The sequence below is a fragment of the Pteropus vampyrus genome, unplaced genomic scaffold (assembly GCF_000151845.1).
Source record: "Pteropus vampyrus isolate Shadow unplaced genomic scaffold, Pvam_2.0 Scaffold37, whole genome shotgun sequence".
NCBI lineage: Eukaryota > Metazoa > Chordata > Mammalia > Chiroptera > Pteropodidae > Pteropus > Pteropus vampyrus.
The window spans coordinates 2,426,547-2,440,989 of NW_011888818.1; the positions used below are offsets into that span (position 1 = coordinate 2,426,547).

At 35.2% G+C, this 14,443-nt stretch overlaps 1 protein-coding gene across 6 annotated transcripts in view; it reads right to left on the reverse strand.

Annotated features, from left to right (window-relative positions):
- The window catches only part of CTNNA2 (catenin alpha 2), a 1,043,800-nt gene that overhangs the window by 833,702 nt on the left and 195,655 nt on the right, over positions 1-14,443 (reverse strand). For all 6 annotated transcript variants that reach the window (XM_011358075.1, XM_011358074.1, XM_011358073.1 and 3 more), the window contains one exon: positions 7,324-7,519. In XM_011358075.1, coding sequence (XP_011356377.1) covers positions 7,324-7,519 — 196 coding nt within the window. The remainder of the gene's footprint in view (positions 1-7,323; positions 7,520-14,443) is intronic.

The following is a 14,443-nucleotide window of genomic DNA, read 5'->3' on the forward strand; positions in this document are numbered from 1 at the left end:
CTAAAAAAACCTTAGACAATAAAGCCTGTTATAAATCAGCCTTTTCAGCTGCATGCAAGGAAAGCATAATAGTCAGTTGTAATCAATAAATAAAATGAGAGCCCTACAGAGATGCCAGTAACAAACAAAAAATATAAAATAATCTGCAACAATATACATAGTCCATTAAAACTATCTCCTCTTTTGTTCAAAATAACTGAGATAATTTCATCCAATCTGCTTTGGTTCTCATGTTTTCTATAAAACCTCAGGCCACCAACCTGAGCTTTTTCCCTTTGTGTCTAGAATTGCTCTCACCAGTGGCTTCCTCCTTTGATCTAAGCTCTGGTACTTCTGATTTGGGTTGAACAAAATAAGCACACAAACAAACAATCATTGTTTGTCCTTAATGTTTTCTCCAATTACTCTTCTTCCATTCCATGACAATCTTCTGAATCATGCATTAAGTGCTAAGCATTGAGCCAGGCTCAAAAAATGCACAAAATTATACCACATGGTCCCTCATTTGAGTCCCAGCTATCCGCAGAAGCAAAAATATGTGCAGTACATAGTGTGGTGATGACCAAAGAAGCATATATAGTTACTTTTCCTGCCACATCCTTTACTTCACCATCTACTCTGTTCTTTCAGCATCTATTCCTTCTGTTTATTTCGCTATTGTCCTTGCAGCTTCCTGAAAATGCACTTTTAATTATAATTAATGACACTTTTCTAGCAAAATCCAAGGTATTTTCTCATAATTGAGCTCAGAAGAATTTGACATAATTGCAACAACATTCCAGAGTCTAGATTGATCATTGTCTCCTTTGTAAAATACTTCCTTGAATTTCAGTACTCGGTACTCCTGGCTCTCTGGTCACGTTTCAGGTCATGCCTTCCGTATCTATTTCTATTCCATCCCCTAATCACAATTTGGCCTTTCTTTGAAAAACCAAACCTACATTCCTCTACTCTTCTCTGTTTACTGGCAAGTACTCAGAGAAAGCTCCATCTCCGAAAGCTTCATTTATCAACCCGAAAGACTTCCAAATTTCTCTGTTTCTGCGAAGTTCCATTCCCATAGCATTAGCCAGCTGCTAGGCATTCCCTTTTCATCAATGTTTAAAACTAAATCGGTCCTCTCTCCCCACTCGTCACCTCTTAAAATGTTCCAACTAAGTTGTCTAGGGACAGAAACTTAGAATAAATGTTGACTCATCTCTTCCTCCAACAAATGGCAAATCTTTTATTCTTTTTTCCAATGCCTATAACATCTAGTTTCTTATTTCTGTTCCCACTGCCACTACTCCAATCTTATAACTTCCAAGTATTTTATTTTGTTTTGTTTCTCTGTGATATTACAATGAAACCCAAGCAATGTCTGAATCCAGTGTTTCTGTTTTAGTTAACTTTTCATGAAGTTGCCAAATTAATCTTTCTAAAATACTACCTAAATAGATAGGAACCAACCAGCTAACTTCCTTCCTCTTTCCCACCCCTCCCTCTCAATTTCCCTCCCTTTCACCCTTCCTCCCTTCCTTTCTTCCTTTCTATTTTTCTTTTATCATATTGTCTACACATAGCCCAGTTCCTGAACTTTTCCTAATCCGGTCCTTTTCCATCATCTTACCATATTTATAACTATGTTTGAAGATGAAAGTTCTCATCAAATCAAGGCTTCTCTATCCACACCCCTTCCCCCTCGCCCCAATTATCAATGTCATTCTTATTTCTTAGACTTGAAAATCAGGTTGCTTAAACCTGAAATACTCCATTATCCTTCACAAATTTTTAATCAATGCTTAGTTTAAACATCAGTTCCTTCATATTTCCTTAAATACTAGCTGCATGACTTTCTTTTTCAACAACTTAAATATTAAACTGCCTGATAGATCTGGCTACCTAGTATCTACTTACCACATATTCCCTTAGTGACTACAGAATGTCAGGCATCATATGACATCATTTAACATAAGAAACATCTATGCATAATGCTGTAATATAGATTATCAAAGTGTTTCTCCCATATTAAGTCTCCTTTATAAATACTTATTTACCTCTAAGTAAACTATAAGCCAATAAACCTTGTATAATAACTGAGTGCAATCAGCTGCCTAATGTGAAATGCTAGCTGACAAACATGGATTGAGAAGTCATCCAAGTGGGGCTAACAGGCAGGAGGTGGATTAGTCCATTTCTTCTCAAATTAGCTGCACAATGGACTCACCTGGGGAGCTTAAAAACCCCTGATGCTGGGGTCCCACCCCAGAGTTTCTGATTTTAATGATAAGGGTTGAGGCCCAGATATGAAGTGGTTCAAACACTTCCCAGATGATTTTGATACTCACCCAAGTCTGAGAACCCTGAGGTCAGTCCACAGTTCAGAAGGAGGCTTCAATCTGGGAAGATCTTGATGGTAAACATTAAAAATGTTTTCGCATTCCCTACCCCAAGCTTTCCTTGGCCCAGAGCTTCAACATGAAGATCTGCTTGGAATAATTCCCTTTGCATTCCTCATTAGGAGCTTTGCTACATATGGTTCACTGGCTGCACAAGTAACCAATCATAGTTTTCTGGGACCACTTACAACTACCACCAGCTCTAAGCCACATGAGATACTCAGTCCTCTTCTGGGACACTACTGGATGCTGATTCAACTCTTCAACATCCTGCTTGGAAGGGCCCAGGGAAGAGCATTATTGCCATATGGAGTACGGATTGGTTTACTAAATTACAATTAATTAATCTACTCTGAAATCTCTATAAAATTTAAGTTTGCTTTAATCTTCTGTGGCTTCATTTTGTAAAACAACCCAATGAAGCAAACAACAATTATTTTCTGTATTTGAAAAATATAGAAACTGATGCTGAAGGTGGTTTAGTGATTTAGCTTAAATTGTATAGTTATTGGCCAAAGTAACAAAAATATCCAAAGCTTTGCTGACTTAACATATAAGTCTCTTTCTTAAACATAACCTGTCATGTGCTAGAGAACAATGCCAGCTTTAGGAGTAGAGATAAATATATATACATCATTGTTCCTATCTTAATGACATTTAAACTTAAATTAGGAAGACAATCTATGCATATTCAATTAATTTATCTATGATAAAACAGACACACACACACACCCCTGACCAAATATCCCATCTTTACCCGTCTAAAATATCACATTTCTAAGTTTTGAATACAATGATTTTATATATTTTATGTATATATATATATATATATATATATATATATATATATATATTACTTATTTTAACACAAACACTGTCATAAGCCTACTAAATACTTTTTTTCAGATTATAACTTAAAGGTACAGGAAAATCTTCTACTATAATATTCTAGTAAAAATACCGTCGCCACCCATACAGAGCACTTTAAAAATCTGGCATGTAGTCTAGGTTTAAAAGGGTAACATTTTTTAAATTATAAAGCATTTCAAACAATAAAGTTAATCATATGAGATACAATAATGACATAGTTAGATAATTTCATGTATGATCTTGCCAAATTACAGTAATTATAACAATAAATGTCGTGAAACTTAAAAAAAAACAATAGTAAATGGTTCTAAATTAAAAATCTGAAAATGGAGATGCACAATATTAAAACTTGTGGCATCTACTCATTCTGAAAAAATTTTAAGTGGCAACACTTTTGATCATTTGATTTAAAAAAGCAAAAACAACTCAATAGCAATAGATCACTTCTAATAGGTTTAGTTCCTACACTAAATAGTATGTAATACACAGGAATGTATGGATGCTGAAGCCACTTTAAAGGAGGAAATTGCTTCTAAATGTCAGTGTTGCCACAATTTCTGAATATCATCTTACATATTAGAAAGTAGATTTCTATAATAGAAAGAAAGATACTATGTTTTAAAGTTCCCAATAACTAAATACTTCTATCATGCTCCTCACTTGTTTTCAAGTTCCTTTCTTCCACCTCTCTCTGAAAGTCAACTCAGACTTTCATTTGTAAATAAAATCTGGTTAATGGGCAAACAGGAAAATTGGGCACAGCCAGACAGGCTAAGGAAATGACACAATAAAGAACTGAGAAGCAAAAGAAAGCAAGCCTAAGTACACAGAATTGGAAGGGAAACTGAGGACTTTGTTGCCATGGAGAAGAGGCACTTCTCACACATGACAGGCAGCTGAAGTGTACGGGAGATATCTGAGAGTGAGAGAAAAAGGAGAAGAGAATTTTAAAGGCTTTTGCCAGTAAAACATTGTCATTTTGTATAATAAAGTAATGTTTCCTTGAATTTGACACTGCTCAGAGAGACATGTGGCAGTTGAGCTTTATACAGCTAACATGCAGGCATCATTTCTGATGCATAATTTTTCTGTAACGAGAAATGAATATGAATAACATAGAAAAAGTTTAAAATATCCTAAGAGCAACCATTGTAAGCTTTCCTAAATTAGCATCTTTAAAATTTCTCACTCTAATATCACTAGGACGGTCCAGCCAAAAACTTAAAAACACCATTTCACACAAGCATCAAGAAAACTAAAATATTAATTTCTACAGAAGGTTTCAATACTAACTTAGTTGCAAGAAAAAATAAGGGAAAGCTAAGAGATGGTCAAAGAAACTAACAGGGAAAATATGTCACTATAAAAGAAAAAAGCTTTGAGAAAGTGGCCTAGGGACCATTCAGTCAAAAACCTCTCTACCAAGGAGAGACTCACTTGAGTATGGATGGTTTCACAATGTATACATTTGTCAAAACTTATCAAACTGTACATTTTAAATGTGTGCAATTTATTATACGTCAGTCAACCTAAAAGAAATAAAAAGAAGAAGAAAGGGAAGGAGGAAGGAAGGGAGGGAGGGAGAGAGAGAGAGGGAGAGAAACAAAGTCCCCAGGCTGTAGATATATGAAAGCAAACAAGTATCCATCTGTAATTCTAAAGGAATAGCAGTTTTCAATAGCACTTGAAAACTTGTCAGATTATACGTTGCTCAAAGATATATACAAATATAGTCCATCCACATTAGATGAAATATGTAGAATTTAAATTTTCAAATTAGAGTAACATATACATTAGTGTAATGTAAACAAAATGAACTTTTAAAGAGAAGAGAGTGGCAGCAGGCAACATGAAGAATGTGGATGTTGGTGTGGAAGGAGAGCTGGTATTTCCAGGGACTAAATATCTAGCTGTGAATTTAAAAAGTGGTAGGTTTATAAGAAGACAGGAGAAAGAACTTTCATTTATCTATACCTTCATTCAATAAATGTTTATTGAAGTTTTATGAGTACAAACCAGTGGTCAGCAAAAGACATATGTATGGTCTCTCTTAATTTATAGGTAGTGAGGGAAGAAAGTTATCAATCAAGTCATCCCACAAATATTAAATTATCTTGTGAAAAGTGACAAGGAAAAGAGCCATAAAAAACATGGAAGGAGTGTCTGGAAGGGTTTCACTGTGAAGGTGTTCTTTGAGCTGGGAAATGCAAACGAGTCATCCTTAACTGTGAGAAAGGAGACAGGATGGAGCAGTCTAAAACACGGTGACTCTGAATAACCAAAACAGGAATTGATCCATTTAAGAGATATTTAGGAGTTAAAACCTATGGGATTTTATAATAAATTATATTTTAAGGAGAGAAATAACAGGGATGGTACCAAGATTTCTGCAACGTGCAACTAAATATATATGTGTTGCATTCACTGAGGTAAGAAATGCAGGAGGGAGGCCAGGCTGGGGAGATACTCGTTTTGATTTCATGGTGCCATAGAATTTTCAACTAAATGTGCCAAGTAGGACTACATCAAAATTTAAAATGTCTGTGTTTCAAAGGACACAATCAACACAGTAAAAAGGTAGGTTTACAGGATGGGAGAAAATATTACAAAACAATATCTGATAAGGGGTTAATATCCAGAACACATAAAGAACCCTTATAACTCAACAACAACAACAAAACAACCTAATATAAAAATGGGAAGAGGACTTGAATAGACATTTCTCCAAAGAATATATGCATATAGCTGATAAGCACATGAAAAGATGTTCAGTATAACTATTCATTACAGAAATACAAACCAAAACTACAATGAGACATCACCCTACACCCATTATAATGACTATTATACAAAGAAAAAAAATAACTAAATATCAAGTGTTGGCAAGGATGTGGAGAAAGTGGAACCCTTGTGCACTGTTGGTGGGAATATAAGATGGTGCAGCTGCTATGGAAAACAGTATGGAGGGTCCTCAAAATATTAAAAATAGAATTACTACATGATCCAATAATATTACCTCTGGGTACATATACAAAAGAACTAAAAGCAGAATCATGAAGAGATATTTGTATATTCATGTTTATAGCAGAAATATTCACAAGAGCTTAAAGATGGAAGGAAAATAAATATCCATCAGTGGATGAACTGAGAAAGAAAATGTGGTATATACATACAATAGAATATTATTTCATCCCAATAAGGAAGAAAATTCTGACACATGCTATATAACATGGATGAATCATGAGGACATTATTTTAACTGAAATAAGCCAGTCACAGAAAGACAACTATGGTAGGATTCTACTTAAAAGAGATGTCTAGAGTAGTTACTCATAGAATAAGAAAGTAGCATAGTGGTTGCCAGGGGCTAAGGGGAGGAAGAAGGGAGGAGTCCGTGTGTAAATAGGTAGAGAGTTTCAGTTCAGCAAGATAAAGAAGTTCTGGAGATTAGTTAATTAATACGGATATACTTAACACCACTGAACTACATACTTAAGAACAGGTGTGCGGTACATTTTATTTTGTGTGTAAAAATTTTTTTTTTAATTTAAATATGGAGAATAAATAGCATTTTAGCTAGTTATTTAGCTTTATAATTGATTGATCCATCGATAACTAGTTAGCTAGATTTTTGAGGAAAGCTGTAGACGAAAAATATAAATCTGGGAATCATACAAAGCAACAAAAATTTTATTAGACTGTTTTACATTCTCCTCCTCCCTTCATCCTTAAAATCCTGGGTTTTTGGTGACTAATAGCATAAAGTCTTCTCATCCTATCCTCCCTAAGGCCTGAGTTTTTACTCAAGAGAGGTTTCATCTACTAAGAGAAAACATCTTAAAGTCTTTGAAGAGCAGACGTGGAGTGTTTGTAGCTGTGCTACACTGACTGCCACAACAAAAAGATACCTGTTACTTGTTTATTCACCTAATTCCAGCAAATATTAAAAATGACAAGTGCAGAGAGAGCAGAAAAAAATAAGACAACTCCTTTGAGCAAATAAGCATTGATTTTCAAGAAAAATCCATTGTTTAAACATCAATACATATCTCTCTGAACAGTATTACTCTGCTTACCTTGTTTGCGTACATCTTCCACAGCAGCAACCAGTTCTTCTTTGAGATCTTGACTTTCCTTCGCGATCTGTTCTCCCTTTTCCAGGAAGTTCTGAGTGGCTTGCTCTACAGATGCGGCCAGTACATGGGCTTTCTTTGATCTCCCTTTCTTTTTACCAGATGGGCCTTTGTTGCTTGTGTTAACAAGGGTCGTCACCTTAAACATTAAAAAAAAAAAAAAAAATGTAAAACTGTTCTGCAAAACCGTCTAGCAATAACACATTGTCACCTTATCATTTTTAAATACCCTCTGTTTGTTAAATTGTGAATGCACATCACATAGCCTCATCTAAAGGAAAACATGGAATTGTATGGGTTAACATATAAATAAACAGGCATTTATTTCAGGTAGGAAAATACAAGTATGTGAATAAGTAGAAAGAGCAGGCTTGACAGTAGCTCAGTTTCTAGTTCACCGGAGGTTGTGCTTTCATGGACTGACAAATACTATGCTCTTTGAAGTAACTAGTTTCAGGGAGGAAAGAAAATAATACAAAATGTAAAGTGCCTCTGAGCACTGAGTTAGGAGAACCAACATCCAGTCCTGAGCCTGAAAGTCAGGGCGGAAGTGAATGAGCCATTAATAAAGAGTGGGCCATCAATACTCATTACGTACGTGTCACTTACCAAGGACTTTTAAAGATTTTTGCTATTTCTGATCTCATCTTCTAAAAACAAAACAATAAATTTAATCTGAGGAGACTGAATGATTCAGTTGCAACATTTGGTTAACCAGCTAAAATTTCCAGAATTGAAAATCAGATTTGCATGATCACTCCTTTTCTGGGTATCATAATTTGGATACACATCTCAATTGCCAAACTTCTTTTAGCACTATATCTAGAGCTATTTAATTTTCTAACAAAGCTTTTTTTATCTTTTAAACAACTTGTTACCGCCTATAGAATTCTGAAACTTATTTTCTCTCAGTAAGAAAGAAGCTTGGGAGAGAAATAAATACAACGTTTCCACATTCTGTTCAGCAAAAGTTGCTAGTCATCATCACCCCTGTGTTTTTTTATCATGTTCATATGCATATGGGCGCTATGGTTTATTTGTCCTGTTTAGCACACAGATCTTACTGGAGGTTATCAAGAAAGCTAGTCCATAGAAAAGTTCCAAATGCTGTAGTTTCTGCTGTTTACTCCAAATCGAGAGCAAGCAAAGTGATTAGTCAAAGTCACAATTAATGTTCAGTCAGTTTATGGAGCATGAGATCACACCAAAAGTAGAACCTATTGAACAAAGGTGAAGTAAGATAATGAATACAGGTAGAACAGATACTTAAGAAGTAGTTAATGCGGTGTTGGGAGCCATTATATTCAGCATTTTTTTGATTGCTAATTACATGCAGTGAATTAAAGGACTCTATAAGGTCATTTAAGTACAAACACTACATATACAAAAAAAGAAAGGTAAAATCACTGAGAATGAGAATGTCGGATAATGGTGGTTAGCTGCAAAATGTGTATGCAGTCAGGAACACATTACAGTTTTTTCACTTCCACCCACAAAGAGGCAACTGTCAGCAGAAAGGAGCCTGTCACAAAAGTCACTTTTCGGAGGTGCAAGTATGTTCTCTGTAATGAGGATTTACTCTGACACATTAACACGGCACTCTGCCAGGAACCTCAACTACCTAACCAGCCAACACCTGGAAACAGGCACGTAAACCCTCCAAGTAAACACAGCAAACATCTCAAAAATCTTCTTTTTCTTTTTATTTTTTATTGAATATGTTTGACATATAATGTTGTATACATTTAAAATGCACAATGTGTTCATTGATATATATGATAATATGATTGCTGTTGTAGTGATATTTAGCACTTCTATTTTACTTAATGTCACATTCACGTAACTGTTACTACAGTATATTGTTATAACTGTTCTTTTTTATTATTAGTTATTGATATTACTCTCTTACTGTGCCTAATATATAAATTAAACTTTATCACAGGTATGTATACATAGGAAAAAAAAGGTAATATATATAGGGTTTGTTACTATCCAAGTTTTCAGGCATCCACTGGGAGTCTTGGAACATGCCCCCTCTGAATAAGTAGGGACTATTATAGATAAGAAAAAGAAAGAAGAGATAAATATTACAAAGGCAGACACGAAATTATGTCATTACTTATTGAGAATATGATTCTTTCAAGGAAATGCAAAAGAATTAAAAGGCAAACTATTAGAACTACTATAAGAGTGAAGAACAAGGTGGCTACATACCAGATAAACAATAAAAATCTAATAGAACATCAGTAAGGCATGAAAAAAACTAGTTTTAAATATCATATTCACAATAACCATCAATTGATATTATCAGAAACAACCCTAGCATAAAATATAGAATTTTGTATGGAGAAAATGATAAAAAATTTAATGAATAACATAAAAGATGATATAAATAATACAGAGACATACCAATGACCTCTGGAGGCAACAGGTATCTGTGTGTAAGGTTTGATATCCAGATATTACTTACAGACTTTTAAGCGTCTAGTCTTGGCAGTGTTTAAAAGATTGATATTTTGTTGAAACCCCCTTCTACTGCAGCCAGGCACTCCCTCTAACCCCCACATCAACTTTCACTCAAGGCAAGAGTCATTCAAGATCCACACGTCCTCCTTTCCTCTCTAATAATTTGGGAGCACATCTTTTGTACAGTGTAAAAAGAAAGAAAGAAAAAAAAACAAGCTCCAGCCTGTACACAGACTAGCAGTAACATGAATATTGACATGTAGAAATGGACACTACATTTTCGACAGCAGTAAAGAGACTGGTCTTACTTGAGAAGAAGGCCATATATGAATGATACAGGAAGTAAGGTTAGACAGATGTGATGGAACAAAATTTTAAGAGGCTTTGAAAGCCAAGCTAAGGAGTTTAGATTTCATTAGTCACTGCCAATTTTTTTAAAAGGGAAGCATACATTAAAGTGTCCATTTTCTCTTTCCATTCACTTCGCAGCCTGCTAAATCTTGCTTTCTCTCCACATCTCCTGTAGCAGAGTCCTCTTAAACTGATTTCTCACTAAGGTACTTAATAAGTTGCCAAAATCAAATTAGTTCTATCTTATCATACCACTCTGCTACATTTAGTGCTATTAACTCAATTATCGTTCCTCCTGGAAACATCTCCTGGTTAATTTTCTTAGCAGTAATCTTTTCCTTCTCCAAACTTCTGTAGTTTTAAAAAAGGGCTTTACCTACCATCAAACTTACTTCACTCTGTACTCATCTTTGCTTTCCTCCCTCCTATGCCAGGAAAAGGCATGCTGTTACCACCACTCCTTTAATTAATCTGATCACTCACGAGGAGAGCTCTGCCAAATGCTCTCTTAATCTTTAACATTCCCTTCTTTGTAGGCTCCTCGACCTCAGCTTAGAAAGATACTTGACTTTTCTCCTGCCCCACTTCAAACATTTCCTCAATATTTCTGCCTCTCATCAAAGAAAAGAAGAAGTCTTACATCTCATAGATAAGAGGATAAGTGGCCAAAGGTCCTAAGATCTTAACATAATGATGGTCCCAATGAACCCTGGCCAATGAAAAACCTCAGCCATAGCCAGAGGATGGGCACCCTTGTTTTCAGATATGTTGATGGTGTGATCCGAGTATAAAACTGTGAGACCCAGGCTGGTATAGCCTGCTCATCATTTAATGTCATAAGTATAGACCCCTCATTCCTGCACATCAGCAGTCAGACAGTGTCCAATACCTTTCCTTTTTTTAATTTTTCTTACAATATGTTTTATTATAATACAATTTTTCTGTCCATGATTCTTCTACTTGATCAGTTCTTTGTTTCTAAGATCTCAATAGACATAGAAAACTTCTTTTTCCCAAACAATAAGCATCACTGAGGGCACCGAGGCACTTCGTCTTAGAAACTCTGTCACATCTACCCAGAGTCAGCAACAGTCGTCTGTCTATACTTCACCTACAGGGGAGTCAATTGAAAGTGAGTTCTAGAGACATTACTGTCACCTGGGGCTTGTTAGAAACGTAGAATCTCAGGCTCCACTCCAGATCCACTAAAAGAAAATCTATATTTTAACAAGATCCCGAAATAATTCAAATGCACATTAAAATAAGAGAAGCGCTGAATTATAGGATAATGATCATCAGAATTCATCATGCCTAAGAATCACCTAGATGACTGTTAGGAAGCAAATTTCCAGAACTTATAGTGCTTCTGCTCAGATAAGTCTGGGTTAGGACATTCTGTATTCATAACATGAAATTGTGATATATATGGATTATGAACTTTACTTTCAGAAACAGCAGTCCAGTTGAAGCAAAAGAAAGAGAGATAAAGCCATTATTTCTAACAGGTAAGTTCTTCCTCTATTTTAGTGCCATGACTTATCCTCTAAAAGAACTTGCTGATGAATTGATCCACTGACTCTCGGTTGGAAGGCATCTTCTCTATAAAGCAATTGCAAGGAACTTAGAAAAATGAGAGCATTCCGATGTGAAAACTGTGAAGCAAGCAATTATTTGAGCTCTCCAGAAGACCAATAAAAGAGAATCAGGAGCTGAAAACAAAAATGATTAACTCAGGCACTGTTTTGCTAGATTCATGCACTTCGTAGGTGTGAGTACTAAGTCTTTGAGAGTCCTACTGTTGATATCACTCTGAAGTATTCCATTCATCATTAACTACTCAGCTAACATAAGACAGGGCTTTGATTATTGTGTAGCCTAAGAAAAAGCAAGAGCTTTGTGGGTGAATATTTGAAAACAAAATGGTCAAAAACAAGTTATTTATTCCAGGAGCAAATGAAAATAAATGAAAAATTCCTCAAAAAAAAAAAAAAAAAAAAGAAAGAAAGAAAGAATACTGGTCTAGCTTAGAAGAGAGTTAAACCTTCAGATGGTAATACACTTGATAACATGAAGCCTTTAGAAGAAACCTTCAGTTTTAAGAACGGTCAAGGTAAAAAACAAAACAAAACAAATTTTTTTTCAATCAACTGCCAAATAATAAGTCAAAATGAATTTTTCCTTGAATTATTCCTTGATAACCTGATTTATTCACTTAGCAATCATACAGTAAGCACTAATATAGCAAGTGCTTTTCTTTATAAAATATATGAAAATATATATGCTCATCTTGTTTTATGTTCTATTAGAAATTATTTCCTAGCACAGAATCTCCATGGTTTTTAAGGTGTTTGTATGTCGTGCACATTGAAGAGAGAGAGAGACTAGAAAGTAAACTAGGTCTGGAGCAAACAATGGTGATAATACAGACTTACTGTAGCCTCACTAATACCTAAAGTAAGACCTCCATGGCATAGGAACTAGTGCACTAGAATTTCTTGTTGCACTGGTCTTCCCTGCAAACACAACTCCACTCCCCATTTCAGACAAAAAGAAATAAATTGTAAGAAACATAGTTATTGATGCTTCCACACCTTCAAAAGTCAGACTCTGAAATTATGATCTTTTAATGATGCATTAATAATTTATAAAGGGATAAAAGAGAGAATTATTCTGCCTCTTTGAAATTTCCTCCCTGTTATCTGCTACTGACAGTGTAAAATTCAGATGCATGTTCACTGATACTGAGACCTGGAAGCAAGCACTCTTAAGCCTGAAGATAAAATTTTATTATTTAATCTAAAACAGATTTGAATTCTTCTAGTTGATTATTGCTATAAAGAAAACCTATTCCATTTAAGTTATTATTTTTTGTTGATGCACCTTCAACTTTTGAATAAGGTCACAAATCGAGCCTTCTCACTTGGTTGCTTTGGTATTCATTGCCCAAATACTTTATCTGAAAGAATATAACACCAAAAAGTAGATTTCAGAAATTATCCCCAAAATAAACATTCTATGACTGGGTATTTAGGCATTTTTATAGCCAGAAAGTAACCAATTATACCTATATTAATTTTTTTTTTAAGTTAAACTTTTGGTGGCTACAATTTATGGAAAAGAACAATTGGGCAGTGGATCATCCATTCATCTTGTAGGTGAGAAGTGATTCAAACTTATTTCCTAAGAGGTATCCCAACAGCCCCTAGAGCCAAGATGAAATAGCGTGGACTTCTCATTAGGTGTATGTTCTTCAGAAGAAACTCAATTTTCTTTATAAGATATTAATCTAACACTTTCTCCACTCTCTATTAAGGCATGCTGTTTCATATGAAAGGAGTGGCATAGAAGCTCTCCATTCCTCAACCTCCAGGGAGTACAGTCAAGATTCACTACTATCCTAAAGCTTGTCTAAGATAAACAGCATTTACTTTGCATAAAGGAATTTAAAAAAAAAATTTTTTTTTCAATTAACACTATATTAGCTACAGGATTCAGTTGGCCCAAACTTCCATTCTGCCCTAACTCATCAAATCTTTTTACAGCAGTCTTTGGCAAGGGCACTTGCTTTGACACTTTCCTTCTTTAAAGTTGGTGTACTCCAATACACACACTCTGCAGGGGGTAATGGACAATTGGTGGGATGGAGAAAAAATACCAGGATTCTACACTGGTTTTTTTCTAAAAATAATTTAAAAAAAGAAATTATAGCCAGACCGACGTTTACACTGGCCACACCACCCTATCCCGACATCACATGGTCTTGAGCCACATATGACAAATAGGTTATCTTGACGAAAGGGCCAGGAAGGGGATGTGTGACACAAATCCAAGAAATTGGCAGTGATGGCCTTACACTTTAATGAAGATCCAGTTATGCGGATTTAAGGATTAACTGATTTTCAAGAGAATGCGCACGCACACACACACGCGCACACACACGCACGCGCGCACATACACACACACGCGCACATACACACACACATGCACATACACACACACGCACACACACTCAGAACAGAAGCTTAAAAAGAATCATGCAAAGAAACTAAAACTTGAAGACAGCACTAAAAATGCAAACACAAATGAAGGATAAGAAAATGCAGAGCTGACCCTCCTCCTACTCCTAACACAAGCTCTTTGTCAGCTACATTATAAGGATAAAAAAAAAAGACAATTTAATCACAGCAGAGAAGATGTAATATATATTTAAATCCATTATTACCAACAGTGATTCTCCTCCCACTTT